Source organism: Ostrinia nubilalis, chromosome 1 (genome assembly GCF_963855985.1).
Source record: "Ostrinia nubilalis chromosome 1, ilOstNubi1.1, whole genome shotgun sequence".
NCBI lineage: Eukaryota > Metazoa > Arthropoda > Insecta > Lepidoptera > Crambidae > Ostrinia > Ostrinia nubilalis.
Genome location: NC_087088.1, coordinates 5,530,653 through 5,551,501, shown reverse-complemented (window position 1 = coordinate 5,551,501; position 20,849 = coordinate 5,530,653). Strand labels below are relative to the sequence as shown.

The following is a 20,849-nucleotide window of genomic DNA, read 5'->3' as shown; positions in this document are numbered from 1 at the left end:
ATGATACCCCTGACTAGATACAAGGCACGTGTCCCACGTCTCCAGTAGAGCAGGCTCTAAATTTTTCCCTGTCCTCTACTTCCAGCTTCCCCTAATTCAATAGTGCGAAATAACATAAACCGTAGACCAGGTTCTAAATGCTTTCCTTAACCCTTGCTGCTTCCACGTTCCCCTGAATCGATAGTGCGCGCGTGAGATAACGTGTTTCCGGTAGGACAGGTTCTAACTAAATGCTTTCCCTGTCCTCTGCTTCTAGGTTCCCCTGACTCGATAGTGGGTGTATGGGAGAGTATCCCTGGGGGATGGAGCGCGAGCGGGCTGAAGATACTGATCCTGGAGCCTGAAGTGCGCTGGCGCATCCTATACAACGGCCTGCTCACCAGGGCTGATGGAGTCACGCAGCACGTCAAGTTTAACCTCACGTATGTAATGAAACTGCTACGAAATGTTTCACTCACGATTTAAACTTACTTAGTACCGTTAAATAGCATCGTGACTCGTGGTCCAAAGTGCTTTCATTCACTTTTTAGCTGTACTTATTATCTTATCGACTAGTGACACATTAAAAATAATTTTATCGTATTTAACTCTTTTATAGCCCATCTTTAGGGCAGAAGTTACTGTAGAGCATTGGTTCCCAAACTTATTTGAGACGCGTCACCCCTCAACCATACAAAAAATTTCGCGCACCCCCTCAAATTCAAATTCTTTATTTGCTTATAAATAGGGTAAATACATAAGTGGTGGATGGTATTTTATAAATAGGGTAAATACATAAGTGGTGGATGGTATTTTTACTCCTCCAGTCAAGATTATTTATTGGTCTCGAATGCATTCTATCAGCGGTCGCAGGTTTTTTATACTTAAGTACACATATTTAAAAAGGTCAACCAATGCTGTAGAGTATGACTTTTGCGTCAGCTTAAGTTACAATCATGTCTGTCATCCAGTGAGTCTCGATTAGATTGGGAGTCCCATAGACCCCTTGATGACCTGTCGTTGGTACTTACTTATTTCAGAATGCAAAAAATAGAACAATAGGAAGTTATATATTATCCTCCATATTGTTTTGTCATACTTTTTCCATATTTCCTACTATTTCCCATTATTTTAGCTGGGCGGCGGCGTCGGAGGTGTCGGTGCATCCGCACGACTGGAGCGCACAGCTGGCGGCCGCCGCGCTGGCGCTCGAGCCCTGGCGCGACGACAAGTGGTTCAACTTGTTGTGAGTCCTGTTCTTTTGTTTGAATTAGGATCATAGTCGTAGATTCTGTGATGCGATTGGTCTAACTCAGCGCTTCCCAAACTTAATTTTGTCTACTGCCCACTTTGAGAATAAATTCTTTTTTAGTGCCCCCATTTTTGTAGTCAAGAGTCGAGTGCTCAGTCGGTGTCTAAGAGTCCTCCTAGTATATGATATTATAAATCGCCTCCCAAGCCTCTACACAATGCCCCGGATTTTTTTCCGGGGTCTCTTACCGCCCCCCTTTAAGCCTGCAGCGCCCACAAGGTTGCGTTATCGCCCACTTTGGGAAAGACTGGTCTAACTAAATAATGAAACTCAGCCAAAGAAACGCCTTAAGGTATCGACATTGTGAGGCTGCTGCCCTGAGTTTGCACTGAGAGTATGCAGCTTCGCTATGTCGATACACGCCGCCTTTAATATATTTTACGCTTAAGATTGGAATTGATTGAATTAAGCTTCGTTGTTTTGCGGACCATAGAGGCATTTAGGTTACAGTTATTTAAACCAATTTTAAGAGATCTAAGTTGGAGAGAACGCATGCTCCCATAGGAGATACCTATTTGAGTCGAAAGGCAAGGTCATAGTGATTCAATTCTCTTTTTTCTGGTTCCAGGGGTAGATGGGAAGAAGGCGGCTGGTTACAATGGGGCGCTGCACAAGGCCGCATCGAGGCGTTTGACGCGCAAGGTGCGCCCACGCACAGCGAATATTTGCGCGTTAGGGGCGCGCGCGAGCGTTGCTGGGCTCCGCACGGCTGGCCCGGGCTGCGAAGAGAAGTCGCTATCACAGCGGTCGCTGCTGATGGAACCGCTGTGCACTTACGAGCGCTGTCGTACAAGAATGTTTTGACACAGTAAGTTCTTCCTTTTGGCTTGTGAAAGCGCTGTAATAGTGCGTATTTGCGCGTTCGGGGCGCGCGCGAGCGTTGTTGGGCTCCGCACGGCTGGCCCGGGCTTAGAAGAGAAGTTGCTATCACAGCGGTTGCTGCTGATGGAACCGCTGTGCACTTACGAGCGCTGTCGTATAAGAATGTATTGACACAGTAAGTTCTTCCTTTTGGCTTGTGAAAGCGCTGTAATAGTGCGTATTTGCGCGTTCGGGGCGCGCGCGAGCGTTGTTGGGCTCCGCACGACTGGCCCGGGCTTAGAAGAGAAGTCGCTATCACAGCGGTTGCTGCTGATGGAACCGCTGTGCACTTACGAGCGCTGTCGTATAAGAATGTCTTGACACAGTAAGTTCTTCCTTTTGGCTTGTGAAAGCGCTGTAATAGTGCGATTTTGCGAGTTCGGGGCGCGCGCGAGGGTTGTTGGGCGCCGCACGACTGGCCCGGGCTTAGAAGAGAAGTCGCTATCACAGCGGTCGCTGCTGATGGAACCGCTGTGCATCTGAGAGCGCTGTCGTATAAGAATGTCTTGACACAGTAAGTTCTTTCTTTTGGCTTGTGAAAGCGCTGTAATAGTGAGTATTTACGCGTTGCTGGGCGCCGCACGGCTGGCCCGGGCTTAGAAGAGAAGTCGCTATCACCGCGGTGGCTGCTGATGGAACCGCTGTGCACTTACGAGCGCTGTCGTATAAGAATGTCTTGACACAGTAAGTTCTTTCTTTTGGCTTGTGAAAGCGCTGTAATAGTGAGTATTTGCGCGTATGGGGCGCGCGCGCGCCTTAGGGCAGAAACTGCGCTAAGCAGGCACCCGCGCGGTTTCATACAAAGTGCTTTCGAATGAAACCGCGCAGGCATCCGCTTAACGCAGTTTCAGGCCTTACTGGGCTCCGCACGGCTGGCCCGGGCTGCGGAGAGAAGTCCCTATCACCGCTGTGGCTGCTGATGGAACTGCAGTGCATTTGCGAGCGCTGTCGTATAAGAATATTTTGACTCAGCAAGTTCTTCCTTTTGGCTTGTGAAAGCGCTGTAATAGTGCGTATTTGCGCGTTCGGGGCGCGCGCGAGCGTTGCTGGGCTCCGCACGGCTGGCCCGGGCTTAGAAGAGAAGTCGCTATCACAGCGGTCGCTGCTGATGGAACCGCTGTGCATCTGAGAGCGCTGTCGTATAAGAATGTATTGACGCAGTAAGTATTGCTATAGTATACATATGATTAATTTGACAGAGGCAGTTTTGTTAGGGTTCAAATTGCGCTGGCACATGTAAAAGTGCTTATTTACGCATACAAACAGGTCGCTGCCGACGGCACTGCTGAGCACTTATACGCGCTGTCGTAGAAGAATATTTGGCAGGATTAAAATTACACTGGCTATGACCTGGTTTTGTAATAAAGAATATTATAATTTTAAAATGAGAATTAATTTGTTAATTTCAGGTGCATTTCTGGAACAGTCAGATTCCCAAATACGAAGATAATGAGCGTCACCAGTACCAATTTGCAGATGAAAGACTTCTGCGAGAATCCAGATGAGATTTCAAACATTTTCACCTTCAATGTTGGCAGTGAGTAGTTGTTTACTCGCAATAAGACATTTATTTATTAGCATTTTAATTACTTTTAAATGACTAATTACTTACTACCAATAATAATAAATCAAATTCAAATTCAAATTGTGTTTATTGTGAAATCATTGTTGGTAGTAAGTAATTAGTCATTTACATTGAAATATTAATTGATATTGGTTGGTAATTGCACGCTTGACAGCCTTAGGTAATCTATGCAGCCATTACACATTCAAAAGAATTATTGATATTGAGAAGAGTTTTTAAGTAAAGGTTCCTTATTTTTTCCATTAGTAAAAAATGCATGTGACTGTAAATTAAAAATATGGATTGAACCACGATAGCCGAACGGTAAAGGGGTCGGAATGGCGGATCGTGATCCGATGAACGTGGGTTCGAACCTCGCCGCCAATCGACTATTGTGGTGAACCCACTCGTAACACGCATATTTAGCTTACCACGAGGGGTTAACCGGATTATTAGTAACTAGCTTTCCGCCCGCGTGGAATTATGTCTGTCACAGAAAAACTTTATCGCGCGCGTCCCTGTTTCAAAAACCGGGATAAAAACTATCCCATGTCCTTTCCCGGGACTGAAACTATCTCTATGGCAAATTTAATCAAAATCGGTTCAGTGGTTTAGGCGTGAAAGCGAGACAGACAGACCGACAGACAGAGTTACTTTCGCATTTATATTAGTATAGATTTGTATTTACAAATTTTAAAAAAAATCATTCCAGCTCAACACAGAAATCTTCGTGTGGTAGTGCGCCTGCATAAAGATGGCGCAAGGGCTTTGAGCGGGGTGCCGTACCAGCACGAGGCGGTGTACCACGCCGCTAGCGTCGACATCGACGGCGAGGCCGGCGCGGGTATCGTGGAGCTAGGCTATGAGCCGAAACGTAAGTCGCTACACAACACAGTATGGTCATTAATTTATAGCTGAAGGTTCACGCCAAAGTTGTAGTGTGAAGGAGCGTCACACATACGTAGATTTCAACGATTTAGGCGGCCAAAACCCAGTTTTCCAAAATCAATATATCGAAAAATAAACCATGTACGCGGGTAGTACACACTTCCAGGAATACCATGGTACCTTTTTCAATGTTCAACGAGCGCAAATCTACCCTCTAGAGTAGTCTGAATGCGATAGTTCGCTTAACGTGTATGTATTTGTTTTCGCGCGCTCTTAAACTTACAACTTTTGTAAATTGCATATTTATTTTCAAAACCATTGTTTTCGAGTAACAGTGGTGGATTGCGATAATTTAGGATATAACCTATGTTTTTCAACAGTAATTTACTTAGTTTTTGTTTTCCTAAATATATTTAAAAATTGTCAAAGATAGCTGTATCAGAAATGAGATTTTTTTTGCATTTTTTATTTTAAAGTGGTCGTTTAACCAACTTCAGGGTCCGTCCGAGCAATAATTTCTTTATTTTTTAATAGTTTACATATTGTTCTTAAAATCTGCAAAAAATTTTGCCGCGGAAACCCGCGCTTTTTTAAATTAACAGCATTTGAAGATTTGGAGAAAAAATTGAGCAAAATATCATTTTATTGCTACTTTGAATTAAATCCATTTATTTTTTATTTTAGGCCTGTCTGGTGCCTCGGGTACTACAGTAGTTACTCGGAATTACTTATTTGACCAGATACAAAGGCAAAATTTACAAAGTTTCAGTGATAAACTTGATTTTTATGAAGATTTTCTTTTGAGTCGTTATGGAGACACAGAAAATGCTGAAAAGAGTTTGAAGCAAAGTTCTTCTTATGTGAAAAGCGAATTCAAGAAGAGGTGGATGAAAGCCAATAAACATGAAGAAGTGTTTTTTAAAAACAAGCCGCAGAAGCCCCGAACAAGCATTTCCGGTCAAATCGGCTTAACTTTCCTAGAAAGTTTTCTAGAAAGGAACGCAATGTAGATAGGCTTTTATTAACATCAGACCCCTTGATCAGCTCCAGGAGACACAATAAGACCTTCTCGCAAAGCATTCCTTCCTGAAACAATGGAAATGTTGATGTCTGCCAAGCCAAGTAGCAAGTAGTGACCCAATGAGGAATGCTCTCAAAGTGAGATTGATATACCTACCTACTTATTGTTATTTTATAAAAATACAAAAATTTGCCAAGTGCGTGTCGTTCCAAGCGCAGTGTAGGGTTCCGTAGTTGTCAGTCGTTACCATAATATATTTCATAAGCAAGCAATTACTTCATCTAAAGTCACTTTTAATATTTTCTTCTAAGGATTTTTATTAAGTATGAAATTTTACACGAGTTAAACGACTATTACTCTTGAACTAACTGATCTATCTTAACCGTCATAGTTTTCCTTAAAAGTTCATGAAAAGCACTATTATTATGAATTTTTCCAGATTTTTCAAACCAACGCTTTAGTTTTTAGAGGGGGGGACGCCATTTTCGAAAAAAAAAATCACTTTAAACTTTAATATTTTGCAAACGGATCACTAAATCAAAAAATAGTCTTAGAAACCCCTAAGTCATTTTAAATGACCTATCCAACGATACCACACACGATGGGGTATCAATGATAACAATGAAACTTTTTAATATATATTTTTTTTAATTTCTATATTTAAGTGAAAAAATGTTTTATTATCATTAATAATAAAAGAAATCAGTCAAAAATGGTTTATTTTAATTTAATTTTGTACTTATAACTAATTTCAAGCAAAAAATATTTTTGGCCGCCTAAATCATTGAAATCTACCTAGGTATGTGCGTCACTTGTATATAATGTCTAGGTAGTAGATACGAAAATGATAGGAATAGTTTTTCCAAGTCTGTATACCTACCTAACCATACTCTAATCGTCAAGTTTTCTGGGGGGACGGCGCGTACGCAGTCCCCACTACCAAAAATTACGCATCCGAGTTATCCACATTAGGGATAATCGCAGGGGTCAACCGTTCCGCAGTGCAATGGAACAGCCTCGCCCTGGGGGAACCGCCTTCATGATCACGGTGTCCCCTATGCCAGGTAAGTATGCTTTGGGATCGGTTGGCAGGGAAGGTCTTTGCAGGAAAAAAAACTTTAATATCGCGAGTCAAGTGCGCACAGTGCCATCTAGCGATATGACGGCGCAAGATGGCGTACGCTATACGCGTCGGCCCCTCCCACATGCATAAGCAAGCATGTCTTCTTTAGAACCAGTCCAGCTGGCCTGCTGGCATCACGAGGGGTGCATAAATTAAATGATTGATATTGCTTTGTAGATAGTTTTGAAAATAACGTTTTAAATCTAGTGAACCCCTCGTTGATCGTAGCTGAGTTTTATTTTATATTTACTCCAAGTTTAACTTTTCAGAGATACGCGAGCCGTCTGTTCGGCTGACCCCTCCGCGGGTCCTAAAATGGCTGACAGAGGCGGAGGTGGGTCGTGTGGGGCACTGCTTAGCTTTCGAAGACCGCGCGGCCGCCTGCCCGGCCTACGTGGGGGGCAAAGGAGCCTCTCTTGCGTTACTCTCTTCCATGCAGAAGGCAGGGGTGAGTGATAAGAAAAGTTCATTTCTGACATCAAGCTTTTCGTCTTACTATTTTTTTTTAACTTCTGAGTAGAAGTGCAAATATAATTATTTTACTAATTTTGTACACAGTTGTGCTGCTGTAAAGCTATAAATAAAATAATCGTAATGTAATTTTTTTTCAGGTTAAGATTTTAGGTATTCAGGGTGTTAGGTAAATGGGTATATGAGCCGACACTAGCCCATGTTAACATGGGCATATAAATGGTATGGTGAAGTCAGAAATTTGATATCATCATTTTAATTTTTTTAATTTTCATACAAAATAAATTTTATAAAATCCGATTTGTATGAAAATTAAAATAATTAAAATGATGCTATCAAATTTCTGAATTCACCATACCATTTATATGCCCATGTTAACATGGGCTAGTGTCGGCTCATATACCCATTTACCTAACACCCTGTATAGAATCTATTTATTTACTTTATTTTTATTTTAGGGATATCGTGTTCCACCCGGCTTCTGTTTGACAATCCACGCCCTTGAGTACCATTTGGAAGTTAACCCTCAATTGATAAAGGCCGTTCGAGAAATCGAAGCTGCCAATGAAAACTACAATGAAGCCATTTTCAAAGAAAAATGCAACAGGTAAAAGAAAATTTATATTCAACTAGCTTTCCGCCCGCGGCTTCGCCCGCGTGGAATTTTGTCTGTCACAGAAAAACAATATCGCGCGCGTATTTGCTCACCGTTTAGACCTACTCTGGACTACGACTAACATTTTAAAACCAAAATCAGCTCAATCGGCCCAGCCGTTTTCGAGTTTTAATCAGACTAACGAACATCAATTCATTTTTATTTATACATACATATTGATAGATAGATGATACAACATAATACAATTTCAAAAAATAGTTTTATAGAATGTTAATTTCATATTACAGAGCGGTTGAGCTATTTGCTGCCACTGAAATAATCGGTGAGGTTCGTGAAGAAGTATTGACACATCTCAGTGAGCTGAGGAAGAAGGCGGCTAAAGAAAACCTGGGCCCCGAACGGCGGTTTGCGGTCAGGTCTTCTGGTAAGTTCTATCTGTTTAATCTACGAGTATTAATATACGGACTTTTATTCCTTCAAATCTCTGAACTAGTAATTCCAGGACCAGTAGTCATTTACTTGGGAATTTATCCATAATTTTATCTTCAAATTACGTGACGTGACGCTCTTCATGGAATTAATGTATTTTTCACAGCTGTGGGAGAAGACAGTGAGACCCTCTCGGCTGCAGGCCAGAACGAGACCATACTGGGATGCGTCAGTGACACAGATGTCCTCAAAGGCGTGCAGAAGTGTTGGGGTTCGATGTTCGCGTTTACTAGTGCATATTACAGAAGGTTAGTGACTTTATTGTTTACAATGTTTTTTTAGCTATTACTATTACAGTCGTGGACGCCGTTTGGTGAAGATTTGCTGTTTAGCTGTGCCTCACGCACGTGGCATTAAATAGAAGATCATATCGCGACGCGCATCCTAGGCTCACTGATTTTCATATATTTGTCTCTTAGTTGACTTTTATGACATCCATAGGAATAGTGGCAAAAGTATCAGCATATAAGCGATGTTATACGTCTCAGTCGCTTTGTCGCATTGTAGGAGTACAGTCAGTGGACAAACCAGGTCAAAACCGCACTCAATGGTCCACTCCACGAGTGCACAAGAAAAGCTTCAGCGCGGGAGGAATGGCGACGGATCGTGAAGCTCGTTACCGGACCGGGTGTCACGACCACGAACACTCTGGCAAGAATGTAGCTACGAAGAAGAAGGAGTTACAGTCAGGCGTCAGCGTAAAATACACTCGACATCAAATAAATCGCACCTCCCGCGACAAGCATTTTCAAACGTATGCTTCCCCACTTCCCACCAATATTGGCACCATTTGAAAGCCTAGTTCTAACCTTCATTTCATTAAATGAAAGGTTTTTACCCCAAAAATGTGTCTTTAGAAGGATCCAGAGTCACTTCATCAAAAAATAGGTAGTTACGCTAGAGCCAACTTTTATGGCTATAAAACTGTTAAGTTGGGATTAATCGCTATCCATCTGTTAAAGAGGACACGTGAGATCATTATTTGGTTTTATAACCATAAAAATTGGTCTAATTGATCCCATAGGTGGGCCCAAAGTGAGGTATTTTTTCAAGTCACATTTATGGTATATGTTAATCATTTATTAAGAAATTAAATGTGTTTTTCTTTAAGGATATTTATTGGGCTTTCAAATAACACCAATATTGTTGGGGCACCATGATTGTGTCAGAAGAAAATCGTTAAAGTTCGCGTCGCGGAAGGTGCGGTTTATTTGATGTTGAGTGGACCGGGTGTGACGACCACGACTTCTCTGTCAAGAGTGTAGCGACGAAGAAGAAGAAGGAGTATAGTCAGGCGTCAGCGTAAAATAGTTCGTGACACCCACAGTAGAAAAAAAATTCGCAACACATCTTTGTTACAATTGGAATAAGGTTGTGTTGTCAACTTTTTGGCCACTTTGGGTATCACGAACTATTTGACGCTGACTGTACTCGTCGAACTCAATATAAAAGGGTAATTCAGCGGTCGGCGAGCCGTAAGCGCGGCGTCCGGATTTGCTGATCTGCTTATGTTAGGTCATTAGGTTGACGCCTACTTATTTGATGGCTAGGCGAAAGGCGATACGTGAGGATCCCTTTCAGAGTTGATAAGTATGACAGGCGTTATCGTATAAGACATTAAAGCCCATTTGTTCGCAGACAGAACGGGCAGCCTTGCTTATGCGGCGGCGGCGTGGTGGTGCAGGCGCTGGCGCCGGCGCGCGCGGCCGGCGTGCTGTTCACGCGCCACCCCGCCGCCGGCGACCCCGCGCGCCTGCTGCTCACCGCCAACTACGGGCTGGGGGAGGTAGGTACAGGAGACAGGGCCAGGCGTGCCGGCGCGGCGGCGGCGTGGTGCCGGCGTGCTGTCCACGCGCCACCCCGCCGCCGGCTGCTCACCGCCAACTACGGGCTGGGGGAGGTACGTACAGGAGACAGGGCCAGGCGTGCCGGCGCGGCGGCGGCGTGGTGCCGGCGTGCTGTCCACGCGCCACCCCGCCGCCGGCTGCTCACCGCCAACTACGGGCTGGGGGAGGTAGGTACAGGAGACAGGGCCAGGCGTGCCGGCGCGGCGGCGGCGTGGTGCCGGCGTGCTGTCCACGCGCCACCCCGCCGCCGGCTGCTCACCGCCAACTACGGGCTGGGGGAGGTAGGTACAGGAGACAGGGCCAGGCGTGCCGGCGCGGCGGCGGCGTGGTGCCGGCGTGCTGTCCACGCGCCACCCCGCCGCCGGCGACCCCGCGCGCCTGCTGCTCACCGCCAACTACGGGCTGGGGGAGGTAGGTACAGGAGACAGGGCCAGGCGTGCCGGCGCGGCGGCGGCGTGGTGCCGGCGTGCTGTCCACGCGCCACCCCGCCGCCGGCTGCTCACCGCCAACTACGGGCTGGGGGAGGTAGGTACAGGAGACAGGGCCAGGCGTGCCGGCGCGGCGGCGGCGTGGTGCCGGCGTGCTGTTCACGCGCCACCCCGCCGCCGGCGACCCCGCCCGCCTGCTGCTCACCGCCAACTACGGGCTGGGGGAGGTACGTACAGGAGACAGGGCCAGGCGTGCCGGCGCGGCGGCGGCGTGGTGCCGGCGTGCTGTTCACGCGCCACCCCGCCGCCGGCGACCCCGCGCGCCTGCTGCTCACCGCCAACTACGGGCTGGGGGAGGTAGGTACAGGAGACAGGGCCAGGCGTGCCGGCGCGGCGGCGGCGTGGTGCCGGCGTGCTGTCCACGCGCCACCCCGCCGCCGGCTGCTCACCGCCAACTACGGGCTGGGGGAGGTACGTACAGGAGACAGGGCCAGGCGTGCCGGCGCGCCGGCGGCGTGGTGCCGGCGTGCTGTTCACGCGCCACCCCGCCGCCGGCGACCCCGCGCGCCTGCTGCTCACCGCCAACTACGGGCTGGGGGAGGTAGGTACAGGAGACAGGGCCAGGCGTGCCGGCGCGGCGGCGGCGTGGTGCCGGCGTGCTGTCCACGCGCCACCCCGCCGCCGGCTGCTCACCGCCAACTACGGGCTGGGGGAGGTACGTACAGGAGACAGGGCCAGGCGTGCCGGCGCGCCGGCGGCGTGGTGCCGGCGTGCTGTTCACGCGCCACCCCGCCGCCGGCGACCCCGCGCGCCTGCTGCTCACCGCCAACTACGGGCTGGGAGAGGTATGTAAGAATTCAATTCCCTTTTCGTGTTTCTCTATTAAAATAGAGAAACACGGGTCGCCCACCGCTGTGTAAGATGTCTGCGAGACGGATCTTTTTTTTGGAAAAACAGAATCGCTATATTGCGCGAGCCGTCCGCCGCGCTATCTAATCTTGCTATGAATGGATGGATCTTAAAATGCTTCAAAGTTGAAGGAACTAAAATAGTGTGAATTCACTCTCATCATGTAAACGTGATAGTGATTTCCCCCGTACATGAAAGTACATTGCCAGATACCACTTTTGCTGAGGTCAGATAAAAAAAAGTTCCGCTGTGTTACGAAATGAATTGAAAACTATCCTTGCATTTAAGCGGGTGTTTCCTCCAGAGCTCTATATTTCTCTCTGGCGTCAATATGTTAATAGTCCCACTGTCCAATAAACAAGCACCATTACAAATTCCAGAGCGTAGTCTCCGGATCAGTAGACCCCGACACCATAGTCGTATCCCGGGATCTAGACGACCAGCTGTCGATCATGAGCATCGACCTAGGCTCCAAGGCGCAGCGAGTGACGGCAGCAGACGAGGGCGTGACCACGGAGGCGGTGCCCGAGGCAGATAGGGCGGTGGCTTGCCTGAGCGAGGATGAGGCGCTGCGGCTGGCCAGTATAGGCGTGCAACAGGAAGACTGGTGGGGCGCTGGGAGAGATATCGAGTGGGCTATTAGTGAGGTAAGTAAAAAACACCCTGTATAAACGATTGGGCATAACGAAAGTTAAGGCGAACACACACTCACTGATGTTATTTGAATTCAGAACACAGTCGAAATACGCAAGACTTCAGCGCGATAACCGTATAGGGATAGAAATCTTTCTTGAGTTAATCGCCTCAACTCTTGCTGTGCGACTGTGCACATAAACGTGAGCGTGCCATAAAGCTAAGCCTGGTAAGAATTTCGAATTGCTTGCATGGTCAGAAGTCTAAACTTTACCTGGGATAAAATTAAATCATACCTATATCTATTGAGAAAGTCGTTTAAATTAATGTAGTGAATATTAGTGAAGTTACTTTGATGTAAAAGCCACGATAGCCGAATGGCGACAGGGTCGGACTGGCCGACTCGCCAACGCCACCGCTTGACTATCGACTACTCGACCACCCACTCATAGTAAACGTATCGTAACGAGCGATCAACGGGACTAATATTCTTTACAAAATACTGCCTGAGTGGTAAAGTTGATACCACAGCTTGTTGTGTGGACTAAAGATGACGAATGGAATGATGTTCAAATAATATTTGAATCGTTTATTTCAGAACGATATATTCCTGGTGCAAGCGCGGCCCATCACCTCCTTAGAGCGATGGACAGAGGAGGAACTTCTTCACGAACTTGATTCTCCTATCATGGCTGACGATGAGTTCACGACATTTGCCAACTGCGGCGAGGTTAGTATAGCTTTTGCCAATCGAACAATCTTATTACTTCTAATTTTACCAACATCAGGGCAATAGGATCGGTCGCAGAACTTTGATAGTTCATGTTATAAATTGATTTAAATTATCATTGTTGTTTTTTTTCCTACCTCAGTTATGCACAAAGAACCCTTGAAACACTTATTTTCTGAAGGCTTATAAAGATAATAGATTTTACCCGCGGCTTCACCAGCGTGAAATTTAGTTTGTCACAGATCGTCATAAATTATAGCCTATATGCTATTATGGGTTATAAAGAATAATACTGTAAAGTTTTATCAAAATCCGTTCAGCAGTTTTGGCGTGAAAGAGTAACAAACATCCATCCAGACATCCAAACTTTCGCATTTATAATATTAGTAGGATTCTGCGTAGATAATGCTTTCTCGCGTTCAGCTATTATTCAGTAATATTGGTAATCCCCACAGCAGTGGTTAAAAATTTCTCGCAGCTCATTTCCTGTAATCACCTTTTAACCCTTTTCTAAATGCACCTTTTCTTAATTTGTTATTTAAATTTATCATGTAATATCTTCGCAGGTATTCCCAAAGCCAGTGACGCCTCTATCTCACGACTTGGTGGTGCAACCTCTAATCAAAGGCATGAGCAAGACGGTCAGCAACGACATCGGAGACTACGAGGACTCGGTCGCGTTCACGCACAATAGGTGCATGATCGCTCTGTACAATGTGAGTAGAAAGGCATGAAAAATTAATAAAATAGTACATATACGTTTTACCGGATAATTTATATGCGGGTGCGGGGTTCTAGAAAGAAATTGATTTACTATTCCACCTCCGCTGGTGTGGTAGTAATTGTCACCACTTTTTCTGACAACAACTCTCTCACATGGTAGTGGTGTCTTTGCCGTACCATTTTATGCTGTTCGATTCAACCAAAAAACGTCCAATGCTTTACGAAAGCCGCTTTGCTTTCTGGAAGGATTTCCTAAGGAAGAGACTGGTCATTTAATGCATGCAGCACAAAATTCGCACCTTTACCAGATCGTCGATCTTCTGAGTGCGAGATCTGGCTCATGGTCGCCACTCGAGAAAGTTTCTGCCCTAACGGCCTAGAAGCTATGTTGAGTTATGTCCTATTACTTCTACGAGCTATGTGCCCCGCCCACTGCCACGTAAGCCCCGCCCACTGCCACTTAAGTTTGGTAATCCTACGGGCTACATGGCTACTTTGGTTCTCTTATGAAATTCGGTGTATTTCTCTTTGATCCTCAGTCAGTATACCGGCGCGCGCCGCCCGAAGTGGACGTCAACATTCGCATGGTAGAGATGGCTCTCCACGGTCACAAAGTAGCAGACGACGCCGTCATCCAGACGGCCGTACGCCGCCGCCCGCCCAAGTGGAGTGATAAGATGGACATGCTGTGGTTCCTCATTGTGGTGAGTAGATTTGCAGGAAACTCGATTTGAAAAAAGATTGCTAGACGAGGCTGTTGCAAGCAACATAAAATAGGGTAAACCGACAGTTATTGGGCGCTGCCAATCATTGGACAAAACGCCCTTTGAATGTCCATAAAATGAATGAATACTTATTCCTTCAAATGCAAATTACAACTTAACGCCCTTTTAACTCGATGGAGTTAAAAGGGCGTTAAGTTGTAATTTGCATTTCCGACTGATGAGTTGGAATCTTTTAGTTGTTGAAATAGAAATCCAATTTTTAATTAAATAAATAACTGTCCAATAACTCCTTTAAGTGTCCAATGACTGGCAGTTTACCCTATTTCCTTTTTTGCCAATCTCAATTCTTGTGGAATCGGTGTTAAAATGGTGTCTTGAACATATTATTGTGTTATCTGCAAACTTCGGTGTTTTCCTGTACCAAGACCTGCCAGACATCAGTCCATCATACAGCCATACACCTCACACTGTCTCCGACAGAGGCTCGCTGACGAATTACGTATAACGTGCGTTATAAAAAACGCAAATCGATTTTTTCCTAATCTATGGTCTATGACTTCAAAAGAAACCTGTGTCACTCGAATACATTGTAAAGTGTTTAATGTAATTTGTTATTGCAGAGAATCATCTGGTCCAAATGGCACATGACCGACACAATGAAGAGGGTGAAGTCTTTAGACATCGACATGACGTCAGAGGACCCGGCGGTGATCCTGCAGTCCATAGCGGACACCCGCAGCGCCATGTGGCAGGTGGCCTACAACCACAGCAGCACCAGCGCCGCCAGCACGTGCAGCCAGTTCGTGGCCATGACGGTGCTGCTGGAGGGAGCCGCGGGTGAGTGACGTCACAGCGCCCGGCGTGACCCTGCAGTCCATAGCGGACACCCGCAGCGCCATGTGGCAGGTGGCCTACAACCACAGCAGCACCAGCGCCGCCAGCACGTGCAGCCAGTTCGTGGCCATGACGGTGCTGCTGGAGGGAGCCGCGGGTGAGTGACGTCACAGCGCCCGGCGTGACCCTGCAGTCCATAGCGGACACCCGCAGCGCCATGTGGCAGGTGGCCTACAACCACAGCAGCACCAGCGCCGCCAGCACGTGCAGCCAGTTCGTGGCCATGACGGTGCTGCTGGAGGGAGCCGCGGGTGAGTGACGTCACAGCGCCCGGCGTGACCCTGCAGTCCATAGCGGACACCCGCAGCGCCATGTGGCAGGTGGCCTACAACCACAGCAGCACCAGCGCCGCCAGCACGTGCAGCCAGTTCGTGGCCATGACGGTGCTGCTGGAGGGAGCCGCGGGTGAGTGACGTCACAGCGCCCGGCGTGACCCTGCAGTCCATAGCGGACACCCGCAGCGCCATGTGGCAGGTGGCCTACAACCACAGCAGCACCAGCGCCGCCAGCACGTGCAGCCAGTTCGTGGCCATGACGGTGCTGCTGGAGGGAGCCGCGGGTGAGTGACGTCACAGCGCCCGGCGTGACCCTGCAGTCCATAGCGGACACCCGCAGCGCCATGTGGCAGGTGGCCTACAACCACAGCAGCACCAGCGCCGCCAGCACGTGCAGCCAGTTCGTGGCCATGACCGTGCTGTTAGAAGGAGCCGCGGGTAAGGCCTAGTTTCCAGGAGAGGAGACGGGAGATGTGCCACGAAGCTGGTAGGTTATTTCCACCAAAGACGAGAGGATATGAAACGTGTACGTAGCGCAGATGTGAGAGCTCGAAATGACGCTTTCGGGTGTACGAGGCGCGAGGAGAAAGCAACGGCAGCGAGAAATTGCAAGAAACATGCGGGCCTTTCTAAGGAAAGAGTGAATAGGCACTTACAGGGCAGATATGTATCATCATCCTAGACTGCATCTCACATAACACCAGGTGCGATTGCGGTCAAATACCTGCCTTGTCTTGCACAAAAAAAAACAATAATTCGGCACAATCTTATTGATTTTTATGTGTTTTTTATTTAATAATGTATTATGGTTCATGATGACTTTACCTAATGCGGAAGGCATACGTCATTCATACGGTCCTTTCATCGCCATCGTAAAGTTCACTAAAACACCACTATTTATTGCTTTACAGATTTCTCACCGGAGCATTGCAACGAAATCTGCGCTCTCCTAAACTCCGGTGATGTTCTGTCCGCCGAAGTGCCGCAAGGGCTGGCCAATCTAGCGCTCCAAATAGAACAGTCGGGCCGAGCAGAAGCGTTCAGGAAACAGGATCCCCAAGGTGCGATGAGCTGGTTAAAGGCTAACCTCACGCAAGTCTACTATAACGTTCTGCAGTTTTTGGATGAACACGGGCATAGAGCTATCATGGAGGTGAGATATTTTTTGGCTAAACGCGTTTGAGGCATCTCAACTTTCGTACTGAGTAATATTCGTTTCGCCCACAGTTTGATATGTACACGAAACCATGGGTGTTGGTTCCGGAAGAGCTCATGAAGATACTGCAAAATATGAGAATCACGAAACAAGAAGTTCAGAGCACCAAGACTGATGCAGAAATAATTGCAGCGCTTACTACGCCCAAAAAGTCCAGTACAAGGTGAGCATGTTTTATATTTTGAACAATTTTCCTATAATATTCACAATAGTATAGGTAACGTAATTAATATGATAACTGGAAAAGTACCAAATCGTATAATAAGAGGGAATAAATAAGGAGGCTTCCTCGTTGTGGATAAAAAAAAAAAAGTATTTTGAGGGAAGGAATTTGTTTCGGGTTTCTATAGTCTACAATGTCACTGACAAAAGAAAAATGTATAATTGGCATATTGTTCATCAGGAAAGTTCTCGCTTGGGTTCTACCATTATGCCGTCGCACGGTCCGTCACCGCGAGAGCACGAAAGCGCACGTGATCCTCGGCGTGCACAAGCTGCGACTAGCCGCGATCCGGCTGGGCGCGCTGCTGACGCGGCGCTGGTACCTGCCGCAGCAGGACCTGGTGTTCTTCTTCCGCGCCGCTGAGCTGGCCGACTACATCAGCACGAGAGACCCGGCGCTGTTGAGGAAGTAAGACTTGTAGACTCTTGTCACTGGTACAGCAGGAGCGCACGTGATCCTCGGCGTGCACAAGCTGCGACTAGCCGCGATCCGGCTGGGCGCGCTGCTGACGCGGCGCTGGTACCTGCCGCAGCAGGACCTGGTGTTCTTCTTCCGCGCCGCTGAGCTGGCAGATTACATCAGCACGAGAGACCCGGCGCTGTTGAGGAAGTAAGGCTTAGTAGACTTGGTCTCTTGTCACTGGTACAACAGGAGCGCACGTGATCCTCGCCGTGCACAAGCTGCGACTAGCCGCGGTCCGGCTGGGCGCGCTGCTGACGCGGCGCTGGTACCTGCCGCAGCAGGACCTGGTGTTCTTCTTCCGCGCCGCTGAGCTGGCAGATTACATCAGCACGAGAGACCCGGCCTTGTTGAGGAAGTAAGACTTAGTATACTAGTCACTGGTACAGCAGGAGCGCACGTGATCCTCGGCGTGCACAAGCTGCGTCTAGCCGCGATCCGGCTGGGCGCGCTGCTGACGCGGCGCTGGTACCTGCCGCAGCAGGACCTGGTGTTCTTCTTCCGCGCCGCTGAGCTGGCCGACTACATCAGCACGAGAAACCCGGCCTTGTTGAGGAAGTAAGACTTGTAGACTCTTGTCACTGGTACAGCAGGAGCGCACGTGATCCTCGGCGTGCACAAGCTGCGACTAGCCGCGGTCCGGCTGGGCGCGCTGCTGACGCGGCGCTGGTACCTGCCGCAGCAGGACCTGGTGTTCTTCTTCCGCGCCGCTGAGCTGGCAGATTACATCAGCACGAGAGACCCGGCGCTGTTGAGGAAGTAAGACTTGTAGACTCTTGTCACTGGTACAGCAGGAGCGCACGTGATCCTCGGCGTGCACAAGCTGCGACTAGCCGCGATCCGGCTGGGCGCGCTGCTGACGCGGCGCTGGTACCTGCCGCAGCAGGACCTGGTGTTCTTCTTCCGCGCCGCTGAGCTGGCAGATTACATCAGCACGAGAGACCCGGCGCTGTTGAGGAAGTAAGGCTTAGTAGACTTGGTCTCTTGTCACTGGTACAACAGGAGCGCACGTGATCCTCGCCGTGCACAAGCTGCGACTAGCCGCGGTCCGGCTGGGCGCGCTGCTGACGCGGCGCTGGTACCTGCCGCAGCAGGACCTGGTGTTCTTCTTCCGCGCCGCTGAGCTGGCAGATTACATCAGCACGAGAGACCCGGCCTTGTTGAGGAAGTAAGACTTAGTATACTAGTCACTGGTACAGCAGGAGCGCACGTGATCCTCGGCGTGCACAAGCTGCGTCTAGCCGCGATCCGGCTGGGCGCGCTGCTGACGCGGCGCTGGTACCTGCCGCAGCAGGACCTGGTGTTCTTCTTCCGCGCCGCTGAGCTGGCCGACTACATCAGCACGAGAAACCCGGCCTTGTTGAGGAAGTAAGACTTGTAGACTCTTGTCACTGGTACAGCAGGAGCGCACGTGATCCTCGGCGTGCACAAGCTGCGACTAGCCGCGATCCGGCTGGGCGCGCTGCTGACGCGGCGCTGGTACCTGCCGCATCAGGACCTGGTGTTCTTCTTCCGCGCCGCGGAATACATCAGCACGAGAGACCCGGCCTTGTTGAGGAAGTAAGACTGGAATTTATGACTTTCAGATGTGAAACGGAAGATAGTTTTGGAGTAAAAATGTCTAAACTTCAGTAGCAGCTGTCAACGCAGATATGCGCGTGCGCATGTTTTAAGAACTAAAATAACACGGTAAACTTGAGTTAAGTAGGTACACGTGTAAGGTCGGGTGATGCGTTCTGTCATTGTGTATTATTTACATCACATCAAGCATGCTATATTTTATTTTTGAATTCCCATCATGTAGAGAAGCAGAAGCAACAATAACTTCTTCGTTCCACAGAGCCATCCAGCGGCACCAGTACTACAGCAGCTGGTGCAAGCTGAAGTTCGCGGAGTTGAACACAGGCTGGATCCAGCCGCTGCCGGCGCACGTGCCGACGCTTACGACTGGCGGAGTTAGGCTGGAGGCCACCGCCGTCTGCGGCGGCGACGTCGTGGCACGGGCCTGCGTCGTCAAGGACCTCTCCGAGGTATATCTTAAACAACCCATTAAACTTCATCATAGTGCTATCAAGACCAAACGGACACTTGCAGACCGCCCGGAACTTTTGCGACTACCTAAGCGATCTCGTATATGCCAATACTGATAACAAGTAACATCGCAGCTTGAAGTAGTTGAAAATTGCTCAAATGGTTGCCTTGCTTGGAATAGTCAAGGTCGGCTCTGAGCTGAAAAAGTATCCCTCCCTCTTTCGGTTTCAAGGTTGAAAATGTGTCGACTTTTTCACTTTTATTTAACCAGTTTGGTAACCTAACAAATTAGTTTGGCACCAAATTTTTGCTTCGAGTTAAAAAAAAAATTTAAAAATTACAGATCAACCAACTGCAGCAAGGAGATATATTGATCACGTACGCCACTGACATCGGTTGGTCGCCGTACTTCCCGCTGCTTAGCGGCATCGTCACGGAACTTGGAGGCCTCATTTCACACGGTTAGTAATGTTAATTAAAGTTGCATACAAAGGGTATTCAGATTTAAGATCTTACCTAGATGAAGTTAACAATAGTTCCGAGAACTATCGCTGTTGATCCCACCAGTTGACGCCACTGTCGAGTCACTACTATGGCGCGATAGTGGTGTCAACTGGTGAGAGAAAGTACGAGAGTACTGTGTTTGATCATTTGTCCCTTGTTCTTTTAAAATAGGACTTTCTTCAGTCTCATCGATTTTGCTTTCGCCATCAGAAAATTTTCGTTCTGAAATAATCTCAATGTAATTAATTCCAGGAGCCGTAATAGCCCGCGAGTACGGCCTGCCGTGCATAGTGGGCGCCACCCACGCCACTGACATGTTCCACACTGGGGACATGGTGCGGCTGGTCGGCTCCAAGGGCGTCATCGAAAAAGTACTCGTGGAAACGTCAGCGGACGCAGAGAGTTAACGATCTGTGATATTTGTGCCGCAGAAAGAACTTTTATTTATTTAATTGTTAATACTATGCAAAAGAGTTTATTTTAGATATTTTTAGGAACGGTTAATAAAGTTTTTGATAAGATTATTAAAATGCGTGTCAGTCTAAAGCCTCAAATCTAATTTTACTTCAAAAGTACCTAAAAAGTAATTACTAACTTCATCTATTGATAACCTGTAATAACTATGCGAGAAATGGGATGGTGATAGTGGAAAGTAGTTTGAAATAAAACGTAATATTCCTAATAAACGTGTATTAGTGTAAAACAAAACGATCAAAAATCACAAAGTACAAAACACAACAAAATTACGTCATTTACAAACCAACGTTTTCACCGATCTGGACATAATGGACATAATTATACGATAGTAGCTGCAATGTTTTGTAAACTTGTCAGTCATTCCCAAAAGAGCGGTGCACTTTTTTATAACCGCTTGAATATTTATTCAAATGTTTTCCTTTATTTCGCGATTATGATATTCAGATGGAAT

At 47.6% G+C, this 20,849-nt stretch overlaps 2 protein-coding genes and 1 non-coding gene across 3 annotated transcripts; 2 read left to right on the top strand and 1 right to left on the bottom strand.

Annotated features, from left to right (window-relative positions):
• LOC135077103 (uncharacterized) lies at positions 1 to 15,636 on the top strand. Its single transcript, XM_063971676.1, has 17 exons — positions 1 to 28; positions 257 to 422; positions 1,115 to 1,225; positions 1,860 to 2,099; positions 3,562 to 3,689; positions 4,429 to 4,590; positions 7,018 to 7,196; positions 7,678 to 7,826; positions 8,123 to 8,259; positions 8,431 to 8,572; positions 9,963 to 11,070; positions 11,325 to 11,444; positions 11,889 to 12,155; positions 12,740 to 12,871; positions 13,438 to 13,587; positions 14,134 to 14,298; positions 14,940 to 15,636. Exons 1-17 carry the CDS (start codon positions 1 to 3, stop codon positions 15,162 to 15,164), a joined length of 3,609 nt encoding a protein of 1,202 aa, XP_063827746.1. The 3' UTR covers positions 15,165 to 15,636.
• On the bottom strand, positions 6,536 to 6,697 carry LOC135077316 (U1 spliceosomal RNA). Its single transcript, XR_010258441.1, has one exon. It is a non-coding gene; the product is annotated as a U1 spliceosomal RNA (small nuclear RNA).
• A 147-nt stretch (positions 15,637 to 15,783) lies between the features above and the next one.
• On the top strand, positions 15,784 to 20,418 carry LOC135087717 (uncharacterized protein Mb2073c-like). The gene is made up of 7 exons (XM_063982488.1): positions 15,784 to 15,926; positions 16,400 to 16,641; positions 16,716 to 16,867; positions 17,108 to 17,335; positions 19,227 to 19,416; positions 19,761 to 19,878; positions 20,174 to 20,418. The coding sequence occupies exons 1-7, from the start codon at positions 15,833 to 15,835 to the stop codon at positions 20,326 to 20,328; spliced, it is 1,179 nt and encodes a 392-aa protein (XP_063838558.1). The 5' UTR covers positions 15,784 to 15,832; the 3' UTR covers positions 20,329 to 20,418.
• The last annotated feature ends 431 nt before the right edge of the window (positions 20,419 to 20,849 follow it).